This window comes from Drosophila mojavensis, unplaced genomic scaffold (assembly GCF_018153725.1).
Source record: "Drosophila mojavensis isolate 15081-1352.22 unplaced genomic scaffold, ASM1815372v1 contig_80, whole genome shotgun sequence".
Taxonomy (NCBI): domain Eukaryota; kingdom Metazoa; phylum Arthropoda; class Insecta; order Diptera; family Drosophilidae; genus Drosophila; species Drosophila mojavensis.
The window spans coordinates 15,837,763-15,859,438 of NW_025318906.1; the positions used below are offsets into that span (position 1 = coordinate 15,837,763).

At 44.6% G+C, this 21,676-nt stretch overlaps 7 protein-coding genes across 8 annotated transcripts; 4 read left to right on the top strand and 3 right to left on the bottom strand.

The window, feature by feature from the left end:
- Positions 1–88: 88 nt before the first annotated feature.
- Positions 89–10,421, bottom strand: LOC6580128 (E3 ubiquitin-protein ligase Smurf1). The gene is made up of 7 exons (XM_002005956.4): positions 10,334–10,421; positions 10,230–10,268; positions 4,185–4,421; positions 1,837–4,120; positions 1,577–1,776; positions 1,345–1,508; positions 89–1,285 (listed from the first exon to the last, which is right to left on the bottom strand). The coding sequence occupies exons 1-7, from the start codon at positions 10,386–10,388 to the stop codon at positions 1,001–1,003; spliced, it is 3,264 nt and encodes a 1,087-aa protein (XP_002005992.1). The 5' UTR covers positions 10,389–10,421; the 3' UTR covers positions 89–1,000.
- LOC26527934 (NADH dehydrogenase [ubiquinone] flavoprotein 1, mitochondrial) lies at positions 6,165–8,995 on the bottom strand. The gene has a single exon (XM_015164105.3). The coding sequence runs from the start codon at positions 8,741–8,743 to the stop codon at positions 6,224–6,226; it is 2,520 nt and encodes an 839-aa protein (XP_015019591.1). The 5' UTR covers positions 8,744–8,995; the 3' UTR covers positions 6,165–6,223.
- A 1,664-nt stretch (positions 10,422–12,085) lies between the features above and the next one.
- LOC6580129 lies at positions 12,086–12,836 on the top strand. The gene is made up of 2 exons (XM_002005957.4): positions 12,086–12,564; positions 12,630–12,836. The coding sequence occupies exons 1-2, from the start codon at positions 12,181–12,183 to the stop codon at positions 12,705–12,707; spliced, it is 462 nt and encodes a 153-aa protein (XP_002005993.1). The 5' UTR covers positions 12,086–12,180; the 3' UTR covers positions 12,708–12,836.
- On the bottom strand, positions 12,711–13,765 carry LOC6580130 (methylosome subunit pICln). Its single transcript, XM_002005958.4, has 2 exons — positions 13,557–13,765; positions 12,711–13,482 (listed from the first exon to the last, which is right to left on the bottom strand). Exons 1-2 carry the CDS (start codon positions 13,673–13,675, stop codon positions 12,882–12,884), a joined length of 720 nt encoding a protein of 239 aa, XP_002005994.1. The 5' UTR covers positions 13,676–13,765; the 3' UTR covers positions 12,711–12,881.
- Positions 13,766–13,959: 194 nt separating this feature from the next.
- LOC6580131 lies at positions 13,960–18,226 on the top strand. 2 transcript variants are annotated; one of them, XM_032729646.2, is made up of 7 exons: positions 13,960–14,455; positions 14,519–14,769; positions 14,829–15,629; positions 15,703–15,884; positions 16,029–17,078; positions 17,170–17,504; positions 17,572–18,226. In XM_032729646.2, the coding sequence occupies exons 1-7, from the start codon at positions 14,319–14,321 to the stop codon at positions 17,927–17,929; spliced, it is 3,114 nt and encodes a 1,037-aa protein (XP_032585537.1). In that variant the 5' UTR covers positions 13,960–14,318; the 3' UTR covers positions 17,930–18,226. The 2 variants fall into 2 exon arrangements, with proteins under 2 accessions (XP_032585537.1, XP_002005995.1); XM_002005959.4 differs by having other exon boundaries at positions 15,703–15,866.
- A 184-nt stretch (positions 18,227–18,410) lies between these two features.
- Positions 18,411–18,945, top strand: LOC6580132 (protein PET100 homolog, mitochondrial). The gene has a single exon (XM_002005960.4). It carries the CDS (start codon positions 18,520–18,522, stop codon positions 18,760–18,762), a length of 243 nt encoding a protein of 80 aa, XP_002005996.1. The 5' UTR covers positions 18,411–18,519; the 3' UTR covers positions 18,763–18,945.
- A 97-nt stretch (positions 18,946–19,042) lies between these two features.
- On the top strand, positions 19,043–21,167 carry LOC6580133 (facilitated trehalose transporter Tret1). The gene has a single exon (XM_002005961.4). The coding sequence runs from the start codon at positions 19,641–19,643 to the stop codon at positions 21,054–21,056; it is 1,416 nt and encodes a 471-aa protein (XP_002005997.1). The 5' UTR covers positions 19,043–19,640; the 3' UTR covers positions 21,057–21,167.
- The last annotated feature ends 509 nt before the right edge of the window (positions 21,168–21,676 follow it).

Sequence of the window (21,676 nt, forward strand, 5' to 3'; positions counted from 1 at the left end):
AGTATTTAATCAAATTCAATTTAAATAATTTTCATTTATTTAAAATTTTTTAAAATAACTAATTAGAATAATTGAGTAATTTTTCAAGTGTTTTTTGATTTGTAATTGTATTTGTGTTTTTGGTGTTTAGGGAAGGGTGAATGATGATGAGTAAATATTTCAATTAAAATTACATTTTTATGAATATGTATAATGTGCTCTTTGTGGGACTGAATGATTTTTTTTTTTAGAAAATGTGTGCGTGTGTGTGTATTTAAAGACAATATTAACAATAATAAAAAACTTAGCATTGAGTTGATTTCTTTATAAATGTACAAAATATAATTAGTAAACATAAAAATGCATTTAAAACTAAACAAAAGCAATAAATTGCTGGTTCAATGCCTACAATTATAAAAACTTGTTATCGTGGTTGTTTTTTTTTGTTACGCCTAATTATCAACTATGATATATATATATATATGTTTTATATACATATATATAAATGTAAAATGTATATGTATATGGGTTCAATAATTAAAACTACAATTTATAACACGACGTAAACAAACAAAGGCCAAGGGTAGACAGCTGAATACAAGTATATATTTATATAGATATACATGTATTTATGTATGTACGTTTGAGTGTATATGCACTTGGTAACTATGTTAAAGAACTATCGCCTTTGAGTGGGCAACACATAAATATGTATGTAATAAGTCTGTTTAATTGTTTTATCGTTTCATTCTTAAATTTGATTTTGTTTTTTGACTGCAAAAGGCGCAGCAAAACACTAAACAGCATTGCGGAGCATTTTTCAACAGACAAATTCCAATGCAATTTTTGTTTTTTGGGGGCACGCAGGCCAGTATAATTTTGATTTCAAATCGCTTTCATATATTCTTGTAAGTGATATAATGCAAGAATGAGTGTACAAGAATGCGCTCGTATGTGTAAAAGTGTGTATATGCATGTATGTGTGTGTGTGTGTCTGTTTTTGCGTATGTGTGCGTTGTAATTATTCCACAGCAAATCCACAGGTTTCCTCAACGGCTTGCGTCAGCTTGTCACAGAGCAGCTGATAGCTTTCGTAGGGCGGCAAGTCAATGCGATTGAAGCAGGTGTGTGCCTTGGGTAAATTTTGTGTGGGCACATCTGCCGTTAGATGTATGGTAAACAGACGTGGCCCCACCGCTCCTGTAGAGCCTTGCAGCGCACGAAATCCTTGCAGCGGCACCCGCGAAGAGCCCGTCACAAATTGCAGTAAGCGTGCACGCATCTCAGAGCTGTACGACTCAACCACCTGAAACAAACGATATGTTATTTGGCGAATATAATTGATAAGGCGAATAGGTGTCTTACCTGCCAGAACCACTGAACCTGAGGTGTTTCATTGGTACAATGTTTCATTCTCGTATTACTGCGCCAGTCATTAACATCGATGCTAGAGATGCCTCCAATAACCAATTCCAATTCGCGCTCATCAAATGGCCGCAACAAATGGCTGGGTATCAGTTCGCAGAAGCCTAAGCGATTACAAATAGGCTTGAGTAAGTAAGGTATTCTATATATATAATAAAGAGAAATAACTGACCTTTCTGCAGTGCCAAAAACTGTTGCTCGATGCCACGCATAAACCGATAGTTGACATAAAGCTTTACATACTCGCGCTTATTCTCCTCGGTAACGGGAATAGACGCCCCGCCGGGCTTCAGCTCGTGCACCACCAGAGCTCCAAAGCTATTGTTCTCCACGCTAAATGTGGACTCGATAATCCCGCTGATATTGCTTTCCCTGTAAAATAAAAATAACATTAAATAATTGAAAACTAGAAGACTCCCAATTTGTACTTACAGCATCCAAGTGAGACTGCGATGCAGTTCAGGGTCCACACCCTCAATATCTCCTAGGGTGATGGGTTTGTTCAACAGTTGCTTGTAGAAGGGTGTGGTAAAGCCGCCATCGAGACAATGGCCATGGAAAACCGCAATGCCCAGAATGCGGCCAACGAAATGAAAGTAGGACAGGTGATCGGGATTGATGCTTGAATCTGGATTGATTTGCAGCGTATAATGATCGTCGCGGCTGTACTGGAATAGGCCGTAGTGTGGATTGAGCATCTCGCGGGATAACAGATGAAGCCATTCGCGTGCCACCCCACCATAATCCAGGCCCTCCTCGTTCTTGAACTTGACCATGAGCCGTTTGCGCATGTCCTTAGCGCGCATCTTCATAATCAGTCTGTAGCTCTCCTCAAAAATCTCGCTGCGCGACACCTCCAGCCGACAGTGGCCCGACTGTGGCTGCAACGTTTGCAGTTCCGAACGCAATGCCCGCATTTTGCCAACCAAATCGCGTCGATACTTTGGCAGTAGATCAGCGCCCTCAAGCAAACCCTGCGGCAGGTCCGGCACCACAATGTGCGGCGTAGTTCGGCGATGCGGTGTGGCTGTCGTACTGGCTGAGTTCGAGGTCGCAGGTGGTGGTGCTGCAGTCGGTGGTGGCGCTGCCGTTGCTGGTGGAGCTGCCGCTCCACTATTTGGTGTCGCTGCTGGCGCATTTCCACTGCCATTGCATATCCTTTGGAGTATGCTGCCGCTCAGCCGTGGATCCGTGAACTGGGTGGTGCGATTATTGTGATCTACAAAGTAAACACGGCCCGAGGCCGTTTTACGCTGCTCCCAGCCGCTTGGCAGCGACCCAATCTCGTCCAGCGACAGATGCTGCGTGTCAAGATCGCGAGGTATGCGCGGATCATGCCACGTGGAGACACCAGTGAGTATATGATAGAAATACACCTGACCCTGCTGCGTCGTGCGCATCTCATAGCCCGGTGGCAAGTCGAGAAACGGACGCGCCGCCTGATTTGCCGCCGCTACAGCTGCCGAGCCGTAACGCACACCACCCGGCATGGCCGCACCACCTGCGCCAGTATTTCGCGTGCCCCGTGACGATCGCCGACGCGCCGCTGCTTCCTCTGCTGCCTGACGCGAGCTGCGCCGCTGCGAACGCTGCGCAGGCGTTGCCGTCCCTGCCGTCCTCTCCGATCTGCTGCTAACTGGCTGACTACTGTTCGCATTCGGACTATGCACGCTGCCGTTGCCGTTGCCATTGCCGTTGCTGCTGCTGTTGGCGGTGGTGGGTGTGGCAGGCGTTGATGATGAAGATGTCGCGGTGGCAGCGGTGGGGCTCTGCCTTGGCGGTGTTGTTGCAGGCGTGGTTGTCGTTGTCGGTGTCGTTGTCGTGCCATCCTCTGCCTGCCAGCCGTTGCTGGAGCCGTGCTGAGGCTGCGCCGACTGGACACTCTGGGCGTTGCCATTCACATAGTTCTGCTGTCCAGTGGGCGATGTGGGCGTCGCCTCGCCCGGCGCATGCCCGTTCAGTGCTGTCGACGTTTGATGCTTTGGCGTTTTCACATGATTGTCGTTGTTGCTGCTATGCAGGCGACCAGCCGCCGTCGTTGTTGTTGTCGCATTGTTGCTGCTGCTGCCGTTGCTGTTGCTGTTGCAGCTGGTGCTGTTGTTGGGCGTAGATGGCTCCAGTGCCGCATTTCCCGCTCGACTGGACGTTGACTTTTTACCCGGTGTGGCCGTCGCTGTTGTCGTCGTCGTCACTCCCGCTGTTCCCGAGCTGGGACTGGTGTTCTCTTTACCACCCGCCCCGCCCACGCCAACACTAGAGAGTATTTCCGTTGAGTGACGCCGCTCGTCTGACATCTCGCGCGACATCTGACGATTGCTGTGGCCGTTGAGCAGATTTGTGCAAGTTGTGGAGCGTGTTGGACCTGCCGGCGGCTGCCTGTCCACGTTGTTGCCATTGTGTTGATGGCGCTGCTGCGGCGACTTTGTCCCCGCTGGCGTTGCCGGCACTCTGGGTCTATCCCATTGCGTCGATTTGGTCGCATGATTTACATAGTAGATGCGTCCGTTGTCCGTGCGTCGCTCCTCCCAGCCTTCCGGCAGGTGATCCACCGACGAGGATTCCTCCTCTGACGGACCACGCACATCGCCGCTGGGTCCCACAATGGCCAGCGGGTTGCCACTGCAGGGTCCATCTTTGGCAAGCAGCGAGATGATGATCTGCCCGCGCACCAACTCATCGTCGTCCGGGGACAATTTACCAAGATCCAGGCGTTGAACTAGACAGTTGTAAAGGCATTAGATTAGCAACTTTTATCAATTGGAATAGGCGAAATTACTTACATCCCGTGCCCTTTAGACTCTGTATGGTCACGGCGGGAATGCGCACACAGCCCAGAAATCCACTGCCCTTGTGTATCTTTCGCTGATTCCAAACGGTTATCGTTATCGAATCGCCACGCCCCAGAAACAGATCGTAGTGCGCATTCCATTTGGGATCCAGCGAGGACTTGCTTATCTCTGTTGAGTAGACCTGCCCGGTGCCATCCACCTGAACTTTTGCAAACGGATCGGGCAACCCTATAAAGAACAAATCAAATTGGAGTAATTTTAGTAATTTGCTAAACAATATTTATTTAAATGGCTTGCATGTGGCAAATTAAACAAGCTATATAAGCAAACAGTGTGCAGACAAACACGACAAAGTGGAGTTTAGTCTCTGGTTCCAGCTGCATACGTGACAGTGAATTACAATAATCTCTCTATAGCAATGCTTCGATTTCTATTGCTGATATGGTTGCTGATCCATTCAATGCAGCTCGCCTCTTGCTATATACCCCATGCTCATCCTGGCTTCCCTGATCGCATCGCTATCGATCTGAGGCGACTGAACCCAGCCTGCATGGAGGAGCAGCAACCGGAAATTGAAACAACAACAACAAAAACAACATCGACTGCGACAACGTCGAGTGACACAATTGAAATCAACGGCTTCGCCTAGCCTAGGTTATCAGAGCGGCCCCCTTCTAATCATCAAGTAACGCACACAGCTTTCCTGTGAGTCCCCTCTCAGCGTAATCAGACAATCTTTACTGCCCACTGAGGGTAATCACACTCTGAAACATATACTCAATTTTAGATTACTCGGAGAACAATCACTGGCTGACCTATATATAAGCAGACGCATCATTGACGCAGCCACACATCCCAGAAGTTATGGCTTCCATTCGCTTCGGCACCTTTATCGCTTGGTTGTTTCTGGCACTAGTGACGCTGTGCGTCGCCTCGACAATGGCTGCACCGTTCGACGAGCGCCGCTGGAGTCGACCACGTGTCAACCAACCATATCCTCGCATACCCGGCACGCCGCCCTTCAATCCACATGGCTGAGCGACTCCAACGAGATTCATTCATTCAATTAGCCTAGTTCATCTGATTGTGAATAGTTGACCGCAGAGGGCAACAAGTTTCAATTAAATCACAACGGCGCTTTAATAATTGTCTTTAATACCGACCCAAAAGCATGAACGAGGCCAAGTGCCAATGGATGGGATGAGTCTTATACCTAATTCTATATACACAGTGGGATATCAGTGATGAGGTAGACGAACCACTATGTCTCTATCATATGTCACTGAAGCAATTAACATTGATTTATGCACACACCCAAGAAATGGTAATAAAGCATTCTATATGAGTATTTGCATAATATATATGTATGCATATACACATATATATATATATAGATATATATGTGGCAGCTAGCAAGGTCATTAAAATGAAATGCCAGCTCGCTTGCTGCTATCCTGTTGACTGTCAGGCATATTGCTTCTACCTGTAGTTGCAGCCCAGCGCGCGCTCGCACCTGTATCTGAGCACCTGGTGTGTGTGTTTGTGTGTGTGTGGGTAATTTGAACTGTGGACGACGGCAACAGCTGTTGATTGATTTTATGCTCCAAAGAACACAAAAGCAAAATGGCAAAAAGTAAAAGGAAATAGCGGCCAGAATGATGGTCGACTTGGATATGCTCTCAAAAGTTGCATTATATAATCAGCGCATACTCAATGAATAGGGAGGGTATCATAACATTTCGAACTGTCACAACGATTTGGCATTCTCCCAAGCCGCACAGTGGAAAAAGGGCTTAGCATGAACGCCGATCGATTGACTACCGTATCCCGACCCACTGTCGACCACATGTCGTTCAACCCCATTTGGCTTAACGCTACGTGGCACAATTTTGCGGCTCAGTGGGAATACTTTGTGGCAAATGAACGACTGGCTGCACTTTCACTCGGCTGCAAGAGGAAGTCATTGTTGCATGAAGTTAACCGACGAAGGAAAGGTTTTTTTTTTATTGCAAATAAAACGTCATTAACACTTATGTGGATTTGGAGCACGATGCATTCGCGGCGGGAGGCTTTTTATGGGCAGGTGCGGCAGCGGCGGCGGCGGCGGCAGCATCACTCTCGGCACGCTTACGCATGCGCTCCTCGATGACGGGACGAAAATGGCGAATCAGTCCCTGGGGTGGCCAGGCAGCGCCGTCGCCCAGAGCGCATATGGTGTGGCCCTCGATTTGTTTGGTTATCTCCCAGAGCATGTCGATCTCGCTGGGCTTCGCCTGCCCGGTGACAAAGCGCTGCATGATGAGGTGCACCCAGTGCAGGCCCTCGCGGCAGGGCGTGCATTGGCCGCAGCTCTCGTGCTTGTAAAAGGCGGCCAGACGTGCAATCGCCTTGATGATGTCCGTCGTCTTGTCCATTACGATGATGGCGCCGGTTCCCAACGAAGATCGCACGGCCATCAGACCGTCATAGTCGTGTATAGATTTCGATGCGTCTTCCTTGGGAATACAGGGGGTTGATGAGCCGCCCGGTATGATAGCCAGCAAGTTATCCCAGCCGCCAAGAACGCCTCCGGCATGTCGTTCAATGAGCTCTCGTGTGGGCATCGACATTTCCTCCTCCACTGTGCAGGGTCGCTCCACATGTCCCGAGATATTGAACAGTTTTGTGCCCGAGTTGCGAGTGCGCCCAAAGCTGGCAAACCACTTACCCCCACGCCTGCAAATCGCGGGTACCACGGCCACAGTCTCCACATTGGTAACTGTCGAGGGGCAGCCAAAGACACCCACGTCCGCGGGAAAGGGCGGCTTGCTGCGTGGCTTTCCTGCCTTGCCTTCCAAGGATTCGATCAGCGATGTCTCCTCGCCGCACACATAGGCCCCAGCGCCGCGCTGCACATACAGATCATAATCGAAGCCCGATCCACAGGCATTCTTACCCAAGAATCCTGCCTTGTAGGCCTCAGCTATGGCGTACTGCAGATTGCAGGTCTCGTTGAAGAACTCACCGCGCACATAGATGTAGCCGGCATTGGCCCCCATTGCATGACTGACTATCAGGCATCCCTCCACCAGCTTGTGCGGATCGTGGCGGAAAATCTCTCGATCCTTGCACGTGCCCGGCTCGCCCTCGTCGCCGTTGACGACCAGAAACTTGGGTCGGCCGTCGGGCGGTTTGTTCATAAAGGAGTATTTGAGGCCAGTGGGAAAACCAGCTCCGCCACGGCCACGCAAGCCAGACGTCTTAATCTCGTTAATAATCCAGGGCGAACCTTTTTCGATTATCTCTTTGGTCTTGTACCAGTCGCCCCGCTTCATGGCTGCCTTCAGACGCCAGTCGTGAAGCCCGTACAGATTTGTGAAGATGCGGTCCGCGTCTGCCAGCGGACCGAAAGTCGTCTTAGTTTGAGGTGGCGGTGTGCCTGGCGGAGGACCCTTGGGCGGAGGCGGTGGACCTGGCGGCTTGGCTGCTGCACCACCGGATGCAGGAGCTTTAGCATCTGCTGCAGACTTTGCCGGAGGAGAATCTTTGCCAGCGCCTAATATTGTCGACACTCCAGGAGTTGGCTTCCTGTCGTAAATAACTGACACAGGGTTTGTATCAACTAAACCAGGTAGTGTGTTTGCTCTGGCTCCTGGAGCTTGAGCAGTTGCCTGCACAAATGTGGAAAATGACTTTGAGGATCCTTGTTGTCCGTTATTCGCAGGAGGTTTCTTCGGAGTTGCCTTTTTCCTGACGCCAGACAGATCTTCCCTTTTAATCTCCTGTCTATCGCCATTCGTGGGAGTACATTTCAATAGAGCTTTTCGTTTTGGCTTATACTTGAAGTACATTGTCTTCGCATTCTCAAGCTTCTCGGCAACTTTATCATCGTCTGTTTCAAGGATCTGCTTGTTTACTGGAAATTTGTTCTCTTCGCGTACGGACTTCAATGGAAAATTTTCTATCTCTTTATATAGAATTGGCGGCTTCCTTTTCATTCTATCTTTAATATTCAATTTTGGTTCTCTAATTCGATCCTTCAGTTTCTTCTTTAGCCAACCTCGTACGTACTCTTGTTTTTGCTCCAATGTTCCTGGTTTCAAAAATCTTCGAATATTGCGCAACGGTTTCAAACATTTTTGGACTCTCATTTTTTTCTTAGCTAACTCTTCTTCGGTCATTGCAAGTTTATCTTTCTTCTCATCCCCGCTCTTATTGCTATCGGAGCCTTTCTGGTTGTCATTGCCCTTCGTACACATTGTCATAGACTGCGTCATCTTTGCGGGCAGCTTTATGACTGAATTATTTTTTAAGGCTTGCACCTGACGAATGCTCAGCACAAACTTCCCATCCGCCGAGGATCTCATGAGAGTCGATTCCAAGTTGATTTTCTTGGGTATTTCGATCACTGGCTGTGCTCCACTAGAGTCCTTCATTTTGCCATCATTGTCTAGGTCTTTATCGATTTCTGACGGAGTTTTACCATTCGACAAAGTACGCCGCAAATGTGATATTGCAAAAGGCAAGTTGCACCTTGATGTTATTTGATTGCGCAACAGCAGTGCAATCATCGTACTTCTTTAATCCCACAATTCTACACAAATCGAATTATTTTATTGCACCTTTTGTTTCTGATAGCAAAAGCAAAAGTCTACTACAAGAAATATATATATTATATATATATATAGTGCGTGTTTGTATATATATGTATATTGAATGTGTATCAAACTAATAATTTCTGAAGGGCCAAAAGTATTGCTGATATTTGATTCTGACTAACAATTTAGGCAACTGAACAAACATTTTAAATAGTAGTTTATAGTAAAATTTTGAAAACTATTATGCGTTGTTTCGTTTCGACTTGGTTGATAGAAAAATTAGTCATAACATATGCTTCCCACGCCCATGATATCTATTTATATATCTCTCTAGAAATCAAATGCTTTCTGATAGTGTCAAGTCCTCTACGTAAGACCCTAAAACACACTCACACATTTTACCCAATTTGTGACTGCGTTTGTGTTTTTCCCAACGTTCCCAGTGTGATACTTGCTTATAGCACGAATCTAATCAGTCTAACGATAAACAAAAAAGCGCCCAACTTTTTCGCCATTTGCACGCATTTGCATGGAAGCAAAAAGCATTCAGAAATCAAACCAATCCCAGCCAAACCATGTCAAGTGCATTGATGTCGACTCGATGTGAATCTGTAACATGAACAAAGAGTGACATCAAGTCCATAGCCCGCTAGCTACTCGGATAGCTACTTGGCATGCTGCTGTTAATTACACATTAGCATTTCTGTGCCATTCGTATGGCATAGAAATCCACACCAATCGCAGCTCCTTTTTTGGGGTTCCCCTCATGAACACCTGTCGAATGCGTATCAAACTAATAAAATATACTATAATTTGAAGAAATGTATATAAGAGAAAAAAAAAAAATAGAAACATTAGGCAATGCGGACGGCGCTGTAGTCGTCGCTTCGACGCCCCCCGCGTGATTTAAGTGCAACGATGTGTAAAAACAAAAAAGAAATAAATAAGAGAAATATAACACAAGCACACACACACACATCCACAAATTGGGTTGTGCGTGCATGAGTGCGAGAGCGAGAGGGCAACACAATGAAAGTAAATTAGTAATAATTCATTTTAGTTATGTGTAAACAAATTATATATATTTATACATACATATATGTATAGACATATATATATATATATATTTATATATATACATATATAAATGGCATGGCAACCCTAATTTGAGCTAGCGCTGCCTATCCAGCTCCCTATCACCATCGCCCCCGCCCACACTTTGCCGGTAATTTGTACAAAAAAATGAAAGTAGACAAAAGGAAATGCTAAATTTAGCTACAACACTCGAGGTACGTAGCACGTTAAAACGCAGCGAAGCTCGACAACGGGGAAAAAAAAACATTTGTGCCCACATTTCTATTTGTTTGCTGATTGTTTTGAATTCGAAATCAATTTGCATAAACATCATTAATAATTTCAGATATTCATATACAAACATATATGTATGAATTATACTTACGAAACAAATCCTTGCGCGCCAAATTCCTAGCACACAATACTGTAAGAAAAAAATTATAATAGATTAATAATCACATTTACTGAGAGGTAATTTGCATTACTTACGCGTTATTCGTATCTTATGTGTACCATTGCGACGCGGATAATCCAGTTTATTCATAATTTCAGACTTAATTTTGTTTTGTTTTTTCAATTGAATTTACATAGGTATATATATAAAAAAATATATATATAAATATATATAGTTGAATTATCTGTTATTTGCTTATAAAACAATTGGTCTGTCGGACAATCGTGTTGATCATTTTCGGGCATTAAATGTTGTTAATTTTGTTGTTGTTGGCAGCATAAATTAATTGAAGCGAAGTAAAAGGAAGAGGTAGAGAGAAGTAGCAAAAAAAAAAAAAGAAACAGAAAACAAAAGTATCTCAATTTTCGTAGTTGTTGTTGCTGTTGTTGTTGTTGGTATTGGTGTAGCAGCTGGTGCCGCTCTTGCTGTAGCCTTGAGGTTTGCTGCTACTGTTGCCGTTGCCGTTGTTGTTGCTGTTGCTGCTGCTGTTGCTATTGCAGTTGCAGTTTTGTGTCATTTTTTGCACAGAGAAATATTTATAATTCATGTGTTGTTGGTTGGCACTGCGAACGCAAACTGCAATAGAAATATGACAAAACTGATTATTTATGAGTTTCATAATTCAATTTATACGAATTAGTTTTTTTTTTTTCTTTTTTGTCTTTTATTAGTACACACGCATTTTGATAACTAAAACGTTCGTTCGCTAAGATAAGCACTTGCATTTGTGTGGGTGGTTTTCTGAGCTTTGAAAATGAATGAAGTCCCTGAGTATTAGTATTAGTGTATGTGTCATAATACAGACAGGGCGTGCAAAACTGTGCCGGCGGCGCACAGATAGACGACAGATAAAAGACACGGCGAAAAAAAAGTGAACGAAATCGGCTTTGGCAGGTAGCACACACAACTCACCAGAAACTGTTTTGCTTTTGTTGTTGTTGTTGATGCTGCCATTTTACACGCACATGTTACACACAAACACACTGACACACACATATACACAGATACACACTCATGTGAATACACGGGACACAGCCGTTGCAGGCAGCGTGCAGGCAATTTACATTTACAATTGCTGACTTTTATTATTTCATAAATTGTATTAAATAATGCACATACTACGAACGCATTTGTATATATACAATATACATATACACATGTATTTCACTCGCCGTTTAATTAATTTGATTTTTTTCCAATGCGTTTGTATGGGTGCATACTATTTTGTTTGTGCCTGTGTGTGTGCGTGTTTGTGTGTGTCTTCCACAGAATTTGCAATATTGTAAACGCCCTGCCCGCCACACACTTGTTAATTATCATACGATTTGTCTACATGCACGTACATAGAAGTAGGCATGTAGCTGCATTTAACTATACCCTACGTATTTAAATGCAACAACATTTGCAACAAAAATATTCTTTCGCTTTTTTACGCACTGCTCTCGTTTTTATACTTACGGAGAGACGGCGAGAGAGCAAATAATATACATATGTATGTATGTATGAGCGACAACGGAATACGAATGAAGCACGTTAGCTTTGCACACCGTTGGATTTTAAAACAACTTCTTTAATTTCAATTAATATAACTACATTATTTTCATCACTTGTTCTGTTTTGGCCCACGATTTAATTATTTTTATAACTATATAATGCTAATATCGCGCAGAAATCAGTTCTTGTTCAACGAGAAACGCCATTTTATGGTTCGTCCCAACACGTAGTGCTGTAAAACGATTTTTCTACACTGCTGACTTTTGTCAAGCCATCGTTATACAGCACTGAACAATTTGGCGGTGTTTGTTTGGGATTTCGTGTTTCGGCTTCTTTTGGTGCCAAATATATACATAAATATTTGCGAAAATAAAAATAAGAAAGTAGAATGTCAATTACACTTGATTTCGATGCTAAGCAATTGGATAATAAGAGGCCGCTGCAACTGCATTATTTACCAGTTAAAATCGATGGCAACGGCGAATGTGCAAATGTGGATAAGTTTTTCAATAATTATACGCGGGAATCTTCAGAATATGGTCCCGGCGTGCTAACAAATTCACTAAGAGGTTATCCTCTAGTGGGCAAGCGTGAATCAGTACCCAAGGGGCTTAAAGGTGTAGTCTTGCAAGAAACCGATCCGCATCAGGAGCAACGTCAACTGCGTCTCACTGGCACCTTTGAGGAGTTTACGTACTGGAACTATGACAAGGTACCCTCCAAAGGCGACGCATACCAGCAGGCATTAATCTTGTTAGATGTGGCCGATGCGGTAAATATACTATATGAAGTATTTGTACAATGACATATGGTAAAGACATTTAAATTTTTTTTTAGCTGGCATCTCCCATAACCGAAGAACAACTCGAAGAGGAGCTGAAACGTTATCAGCAGGCAAAGAAAGAAAACACATAGAGATTCGTGCGCTTACAGCGTTTAGTATAATATATATAGTATTCCAAAAGCTAATCAGATATTTTCACAAATCGTACTCTTTAGACTTATAATTTGTATAAAATATTCAAATATATAAATACGTATGTATGTTATGTTTATGTGGGGAGTAGGTTAGTGCACTTTTCTGCAGCCTTATTCATCCGCATCCTCGAAGCGTTCATCATCATCGTCCAGACTTAGATTTCGCATGCCACCTACTTCGCCGCCGTTGCGTCCTAGTGTGTGTGCATCCTCAGCCATGTCCTGGTCATCGAAGGCCATTCCAACGCCACCTGCATCCTCCATCGGATCGCTATCCTCAGAGTTGCTATCTGCCGAATCAGGGTGCAGGGCCTGGCAAGTGGTCATCGCATTGTACATGGTGTCCACAGTGTGAATATCGTCAGGTAGCAACCAGCACTCGGTTACTTCATCCAAATGCTGATCGATAGCATCCTCGAAATTATCATCTTCGTCGTCCTCATCATCCTGGTCGTGCTCATCACTGCCGTTGCCCTCGTCAACTTCGTTATTGGCAAGAGCAACAGCATTTCGACGCAGCTCATCCCCACCGCCCCCGTTCTGTCCATTGACTTCGGGAGATTGGCCCATATAGACGCCTTCCCATTCTACTTTCCGGTCCAGCATAAAATAAATACATTTTCTAGGATTCGACGAAATTCCATGCAGGCTAACTTGCTTCCATTCAATCGAAATCCCCTCAGCAAGATCAGCCGGCTGCCAAGACAGCGTGCTTCATAAAAAAACAAATCAGAAAAAAAACAATTACTAAATATTTCGTGTGTGCAGAAAAAATTTTGCACTCACTTTTGTGAAATATATACTGTGCCGTGACCAACAATTTTATCTCCAAGCTTGAGCTTGATATTATTCGCGGTATACAAGAGACCGTGCTCAGGTGGGCTAATAGGCATTATTAATACCATTTTAATAGAAAATTATCAAAAAACACACGATAATAAACAGAATTGCGGTACGTCTGGCAGCGGCAAACTCGACCAGTGTTGCTAAACGTGAACTTTTCTTAATGGCAACAATTGCAAACAAATCAAAACCAGTTGCACTAATAATTATATATATTTATATATACTATAATATTCTATTATAATATCTATAATATTATAAGATTATATACTATACAAAATTCTTTAAAAATAATTACAATGACAAATTTTTGACGTTTGTTCACACTCACACATTTATTTTGACGAAACGTAGCAACTCTGGAATTTCAATTCACAGCGGTTGGTTGAGAGCGTCTTGCAATTTTTTCAGAAAATTATATACACGGTTAAACAGTGAATTGATACCATGGAAAGTGCAGGCTATAATAGATTTTGTATAGTTTATTGAAAATACAAAACAAAACCGATATTATAAATATATGGATAAAGCTACATATTACAAGGACTAGTGGTTATTCCGCACTTTCTTTTGTTGTTGTTTTTGTCGTCGTCGTCGTCGTCATTGTTGTTGTTGGTGTTCGTGTTCCTGTGTTAAGTGGTCTATAGCAGCAGCTGCAACACAAAATTATATTCGATTGAAAGAGAACACGCCTTACCGCCAACAATGGACATGGAGTACGTGAATATCAACCAATTTAATGACCTCGAGCTCGCGTCGCGCATGCGCACCTGTAACTATGAGAAATACAAATCTCTCGTTCGTATGCATCTCTCATTCGAGCTTGAGCTGAACACCGATGAGTAAGTTATTCGTTAATTCATGAGTATGCCTCTTTACTCATTCTCTCTGTGCGTCATTTGTAGATTTGATTTGGCCTGCCACGAAATTGTATATGAGGACAAAGGAAAGCTCAAGAAGTGGAACAGGCTGTCCAAGAAGCACAGATTGGGCCATGTTGGCAACGCTGCAGGTGTTGCCACTGTGGCCGGCTGTGCCGCAGGTCATGGCAGCAAATCGGTGGGAAATAGTCCCACTGAATGCATCCAACAGCAAATTGATGCAGGTTTTCAAATGCATATGCTGGAACTAAAGGCATTTTTAATGCTGGAAAAGAGTAAGTACTGAAGCATCTGAAAATCATAGCACTTTAACGAAATTCATAAATAATTCCAGATATCACTCAGGAGGGTCTTTTTCGTAAAACTGGCGCAGTCTCGCGTCAAAATGAGTTGCGTCTGCACATTCAACAGGACAAGCCATTGGAACTGGAGCAAACTGGCTTCTCGGCGCACGATTGTGCAACCGTGTTCAAAAGCTTTTTGGCCGAGCTACCCGAACCCTTGCTAACGGATGCTCACTATCCAGCACATCTGCAAATTGCACCTCTTTGTCAAGCGCTCACAGAGAAGACACAGGCCTCCTTGGAAAGGCAGCAGCATTTGCTGCACTCGGTCCAGTTGCTGATTCTGCTGCTGCCGGATGAGCATCGCGAACTGCTGCAGCATATTATAGAAATGCTGCACGCTGTTGCGCAACATGAGGACAGCAATAAGATGTCCGCCGAGAATCTGGCCACAGTATTCACACCACATCTAATATGTCCACGAAACCTGCCGCCAGAAGTGCTGCACTATACAGCAAAGCGAATGTCCAGTATTATTGCTTACATGATTACCCGAAACATGGAAATCTTCGCTGTGCCCGCCAAGCTGGCAACCGATATTCGGGCGTACTTTCTTGAACGCAAACGCAAGAAAACAATGTCGCCGGAGCAAACGCTTGACGAATCAATCTCGGACATCTCAACGGTCAACACGGTGTACACTTTTGTAGATCGGGCCGCCACTGCAGCAGCAACAAACACTAACAACACGGATACAGAATTGGCCCAATTATACGCTCACATCCAAAGTCTGCCCGAATCGTCAAAGAAACGCCGCCTAATCAAACAGTTTAACAAACAAAATGGACAGGGTATAGACTTAATTATATTCTATATATGTAATATATAATTGTAGTGCTTTAATTTATTTGTTACTCTTTTCAGGTACTCCATTGCAATTGGTCGTTATGAATCGGCTAAAGAACAATGAGGCAACTCGTAGCGCCAAGTCCTTGAGTGACTCGATTAAGAAACACATATTCCATAAGAGTCTCATGTCACGTACTCCAAAACGTGCACCTGGCTTGCAGCCCTTGCGCGGATCTGAGGTGGGTGATGGCTGTCGGGTTGGTGTTTATTTTATATGTCTATGCGCTTTAACAATTGCTTAAATATTTTTGTGAGCAATATCCTTTGTGCTAACTGCATGAATTACGTTTATTCACAATCGTTTTGTGCACTAATCGCATGTGTATTTGTTTTTCGCTCAGACGCCCAATCTAACGCATGCCAAAACTCCGAAGTTGCGTGTGCTGTTCCAAAGTCCAACGCCAGCGATGCAATTACCCACATCGGGACTCGGCACTAAACCATCATCATCAACCTCATCAGCATCATCATGTGGCTCTAACACAATGCACACTCTTCACAAGTCCATCTCATCCACATCCCTGAAAATTGAATCATCCTCGGATAGTAGCAGCTGTGGCGCTAATAGCAGCCATTCAGCTCCTGTGAGCCGCCAGCAATCGCATGAGCTGGCCACGGGATCAACTGCTGGGCCGGAGCTAGACGAGATCGACGCAACGTGCTGTGTGACGCCGGCCAAGATCATCTCGGCTGTCGCCCAGCAGCTGATCGGTGGGGCCGATAAGAAGACCGTGGCATGGAATGATCGCCGTTTGCTGGAGATCGAAGAGTACTCGAATCCTTGCACACCCGTGCAGCAATCGTCGCGATACAAGTCCGAGCCTAATTTGTGTAGTCTGCGGCCACAGGTGCACGACGACGATGGCGAGTGCGACGGCGATGCAGAATCAGCGCTGACGCCCATTGTGGAGGTATCAACAACCACAACGACCAGCAGCGGCATGGGCAAGTCGATAACGCGCAAGCTGATGAAGGGTGTCAGCATGGGTAACCTGCGCTTTCCATTCAGCACGCCGGAGACAACAAAACGCTTGGTGCGTAGTGTTTCGGCAACACTCAAGCGACGTCCCAGCAGCAGCGACGATGCTAAGCACATTGGGTCCCATACGCAGACTGCTGATGCACCGCTGCTGGAGGATGTGGACGATAGCGATCTCGAGGATGAAGATGGCGATGCTGATGACGACACCTTGTCCGAGATAAACGGCAGTTCCAATGAGCTGCCCGGTGGCCTGGGCATGGCAGTTGATGTCAGCTACCATCAACAGCTGCTGCAGAGCAGTGTTTATCGAAACCTGGATCTGATAACAAGTACACCAGCATTGCGTATGGCACGTCGTTCCATGTCACCCATAACCAAATCCACGCAGCGCATGCCCAAAGCCATGCAGGTAAATAACGCATGATTGCTTAGCTTTCATTACTTTGCATGACAAACGATAATCCTGTCATGAAATGGAACTAAACGTTGACCACTTGCAGGAATCCATTATGACGCCGCGCTCCCGCAAGCCTGTGATGCTTTTAACTGCATTGGGCAATGCTGACAAGCAACAGAACCAGAGCTGCTTTCTCGACCAGCAGCAGCAGCAGCAGGACGATGAGGTGCTCCTGCCCAGTAAACAGTTGGAGCCGCCTGTGTTGCACAGCGAAGATGCAACTTCCCTAGGTGGCTATGCGGACATTCTGAGACGCCAGCAAAGCCTAATAGTCCAAAGGCAACGCACGAGCAGCAGCAGCAATAGCAACAGCAATGACTTGGAGCTGGAGCCCTCGATGGCGGGAAAGCCGCACAATGCGCTGTCTAACGATTTCAAGTGGGTTTTCTATTTGCGATAACTGCATATATTATACAATAATTGTGATAATCCTATTAAACTTTAGAGAGTATTTGCTGACGCGCAGTGTCTTGACGGCGAGTCCAGCGGATTCATCTTTTGCCAGTCGTTCAGATGATTTTGGTGGTGCCAACACCACACAGGACATCGATGACATTGAGGATTTCGAGGAGTCAGAGCTGAGTCCCAGCTTGTTGTATTGCTTGGATGGCAACGAACCGGCAACTGCTTCACCTCTCTGTAGCCTAAATATCGGACGTAAGCGTTCGGCGGGATCGCCACTGAAGACTCCGCTCGTTCATGATGATCCGAACAATAAGGAAAACCTTTCAAGTGAACATTTACTAACGAAGAAACTGCTAATTACTTCTACAGCGGAGTATCCAGGCGAAACGGCACTTTAGCTTTAAGTGTTTCACACATTTGAACGTTAAAACCGTTGCACGGTTTTAAAAAACTGTCTTATCAAAAGTATATATATATTGCTTCCTTCATATTGTTTTCAAAAACAAACCGAGCTGTTCCAATAGGACAGCATTTTAAGTATAAGAAAAACGCTTTCGCTTTGTAATTGACCGCGTTTTCACCGTAATTAAATAGTTTAACTTTAGACATTATAAATGCATGCCCCATAATTATTCACAATACATAAGAATACAATTTATATTCATTTAATAAAAATATTTTATTAACTCATCGAATTAATTGTTAATGTGTATTTTAGGCAAAAAAAAGTTGGGTTTGATAATAATTAGGAATATTAATTTTCTATTTCAAATATTTAAAAGCCTCCGTTTCTTTAACATAAGGGTTAAAGTGAAATTTAAATTTCGATATATCGATATATTATCGACGGCAAAATGAGCATTTTACAGCACTAGGAAAAACAGCTGATTAATGTTGACAGCCGCTACGAAACAGAAAACAAGAATTTTAGAAGACGAAACAAATAGTATTTTACGAAATTCGTTGAGAAAAGTAATTACACTGCAACATGGGCACCTGGATACTTGAGGTGGCTAAAATGGGCATGTACCTGACATTTCCCGTCGCCTTGTTTCACATCTTCAACCAGCCCGAGTACTTTGAAGAATGGGTGACCAAAAAGAAGCGCGAGCTCTATCCACCGGAAAGCAAGAATCATCACGAGGAACTGCAGCGTGCCATTCGTGAGCACCACCAGAAGCATGATGAAGCTATGATGCGTGCAATGGAGGAGGCGGAGCGCAGAAAGTAAAGTGCTGCGTTTTTGTGTGCGTCGTATGTTTTTGTATGAATCAAGTGTGTTATATAAGACAAGTGGCGTATTCGGAGGAAGAGGTGTAGAATTGCCTTGCAGCAGAGTCAATATTAAACTTGTTTTGCGACATAGTCATAATATAAAGTACTTTTAATTGATTAAAAAACAAAATAATTGTGATTTGTTCTGTTGTATTTCAGTGTAATTTATTGGGAGCCGAAACTTGAAGTGTTCAATGATTCGTTATCAGCGGGAATAGTACTATGATTACATGACGCCGCGGTAAACAATCCACTTATCAATGAAGCACGGCATTGCTGCAACGCACCATAGCTGGCCACAACAACTTGCCCACTCCATTCAGTGGCTGACGCATAACAGCCAGCGTAGCTTTAGTTATTTCCATTAGCTGATGACCGTCAGTTGACCGCGCCGGTCCCACTTGATTTATTCATTGCTGCGCATAACGTACTCGACCGGCTCTCGAGATTAGAAATGAATCTAAGCCATGTTAACGCTAGCCAACTGTATTTCAGGGGCTGCTGTTATCTCATTTTCACACGGTATTTAACTGTATTGCTGGGCAGTTACAATACCACATTTAATTAGGTAACGCTTTAAACTCAGTGCGATGGCTTTGCTCATGCCTCAGTCAGTGTCAGCTGCACCAGGTTTATCAGTTTCCGCTACTGTAGAGAACTGGAAGAGCAGGCAGGCGGAGGAGTTGGAGGAGGAGGACGGCTATCGACAGCAACGAAGGGGAAGGGCCTCCATCCAATGTTACTAATTGTCAAGCCAAGTAACGGTTGTTCACTGCTATTCAGTCGAATTCGAACCGTTATAGCGAACAGAACGCAACCAGAACAGATCTAGAAATGGCACAGGCGAAAGTTTTGCCTCAATATATAGCCGGACTGTCGGCAGCTTTTGGCGCCTTCTGTATGGGCGCCAGCATGGGCTGGTCATCGCCCGTGGAGAAATTATTGACGGAGAAAAATGCATACGGCTTCCCAATATCCGACGATCAATTTGGTTGGATCTCTTCACTCCTAACGCTGGGCGCCACCGTTGTATGCATTCCAGTCGGTTTTGTCATCGACATGATCGGTCGCAGGCCAACCATGTTGGCTCTGATACCACCGTACATGGTTGGCTGGTTCCTGATGCTGTTTGCCAACAGTGTGATCATGCTGTACTTTGGCCGATTCATCTTGGGTTTTTGCGGCGGAGCATTCTGCGTCTGCGCCTCAATGTACAGCACGGAAATATCGACGGTTTCCACGCGCGGAACTCTCGGCAGCTTCTTTCAGCTGAACACCGTGACGGGCATGCTGTACGGCTATATTATCGGTGGCTATTGTTCGTTGCTGACCATCAATATACTGTGCGCCATATTGCCCCTGATCTTTGCTGCCGTGCATTACTTTATGCCCGAGTCTCCGGTCTACTTTGCCATGAAGGGACGCGAGGACGATGCCATCAAGTCTCTGCTTTGGCTGCGTGGTGCCAACTGCGATATTCGCAATGAGCTCAACGAAATTCTGGAGGAGACCAACAAGAGCACGGATGAGCCCAAGGTCAGCATCTGGGTCGCGCTGCGACGTCCCATTACGCTCAAGGGCATCTCCATTGCCGTAATGCTGCAGGCTCTGCAGCAGTGGACGGGCATCAATGCCATCATGTTCTATTCCACGTCCATTTTCGAGGATGTTGGCGCTTCGCTGAGCGGACGCGTGTGCACCATTTTGATTGGCGCCACGCAGGTGATAATGACCCTGGTGGCGACGCTGATCATCGACAGGGCTGGCCGACGGATTCTGCTGCTAGTCTCTGCCTTCTTCATGGCCATCACCACCTGCCTGATGGGCGTCTATTTCCAAATGCGAGACAGCGACCCGAACTCGGTGGCATCCATTGGCTGGCTGCCCATCACCAGCATTCTCGTCTTCATCATCTTCTTCTCCATTGGCTTCGGCCCGGGCCCCTGGCTCGTCATGGCCGAGCTCTTCACCGAGGATGTGAAGAGCGTGGCCGGCTCCATTGCCGGCACCAGCAACTGGTTCTCCGCTTTTCTGGTCACTAAACTCTTTCCCATATTGAAGAACAGCATTGGATCGGGTCCCACATTTTGGATATTCTGCGGCATCGCTATCTTCGGCTTTGTCTACGTATTGATATTTGTGCCGGAGACGAAGGGCAAAACTATTAACGAAATTCAACTCATTCTATCTGGCAGCAAGAAAATCATCGACTCTGAGACGGACAACGACTCGAAGAAGATCAAGCATTAGAGCTAGGCTTATCCTTGCCCACATTTATATATTGTATGTCTAGGTCTAGATCTAGTCTCTATAGCTGTAGTCTCTACGAATAAGTATAAAGTACCTTTTTTTATACCAAAATCTTTGAAATTTGTTTGGGTTGAAGCACAAAGGTAAGTTTAAGATCATCTATATATGGAAAAGAATTTTGTACATCTATAATCCATATACTTGCTGAAGTATGTGAATTTAGGCAGTTATGCTTAACAAATCTGACATACGTAAACTTTCAGAGATAAGATATTCAAAAACAACATATTAAACGATTTCCGATTTAGGTTGACAGAGTGATTTAGTAGTGGAAGGATACATAGATTACAATATACATATGCAGCTTATAAATATTCCATCTATCAAACCATGTTCCCATGAATAAACATTCCAAGTTTAGATAAGATAAGGCATGGATGTTGCAAATATAATTCGAAGAATCATATTTTAAACTGACTGGGACCTATAGGGAAACTCAAGAACTAGAATATATTTCAAGCTTTATCAGGCAATAGTTTAGCACAATCTAAATTTCCACTGTCAACGTTAGAGTCTAGTATTGGTTATTAATTATAATTGATTAAATAATGCTCGAGTTG

Coding starts and splice junctions, on each gene's coding strand:
- LOC26527934 (XM_015164105.3), bottom strand. CDS start 8,743: ATGATTGCACTGCTGTTGCGCAATCAAATAACATCAAGGTGCAACTTG.
- LOC6580128 (XM_002005956.4), bottom strand. CDS start 10,388: ATGAATAAACTGGATTATCCGCGTCGCAATGGTACACATAAGATACGA. Junction 4,121..4,184: donor GAGTCTAAAGGGCACGGGAT/GTAAGTAATTTC, acceptor ACAACTGTCTAG/TTCAACGCCTGGATCTTGGT. Junction 1,509..1,576: donor GTTTTTGGCACTGCAGAAAG/GTCAGTTATTTC, acceptor GTAATCGCTTAG/GCTTCTGCGAACTGATACCC.
- LOC6580129 (XM_002005957.4), top strand. CDS start 12,181: ATGTCAATTACACTTGATTTCGATGCTAAGCAATTGGATAATAAGAGG. Junction 12,565..12,629: donor TGTTAGATGTGGCCGATGCG/GTAAATATACTA, acceptor ATTTTTTTTTAG/CTGGCATCTCCCATAACCGA.
- LOC6580130 (XM_002005958.4), bottom strand. CDS start 13,675: ATGGTATTAATAATGCCTATTAGCCCACCTGAGCACGGTCTCTTGTAT. Junction 13,483..13,556: donor ACAGTATATATTTCACAAAA/GTGAGTGCAAAA, acceptor TTTTTTATGAAG/CACGCTGTCTTGGCAGCCGG.
- LOC6580131 (XM_032729646.2), top strand. CDS start 14,319: ATGGACATGGAGTACGTGAATATCAACCAATTTAATGACCTCGAGCTC. Junction 15,630..15,702: donor TAACAAACAAAATGGACAGG/GTATAGACTTAA, acceptor TACTCTTTTCAG/GTACTCCATTGCAATTGGTC. Junction 17,079..17,169: donor GCATGCCCAAAGCCATGCAG/GTAAATAACGCA, acceptor GACCACTTGCAG/GAATCCATTATGACGCCGCG.
- LOC6580132 (XM_002005960.4), top strand. CDS start 18,520: ATGGGCACCTGGATACTTGAGGTGGCTAAAATGGGCATGTACCTGACA.
- LOC6580133 (XM_002005961.4), top strand. CDS start 19,641: ATGGCACAGGCGAAAGTTTTGCCTCAATATATAGCCGGACTGTCGGCA.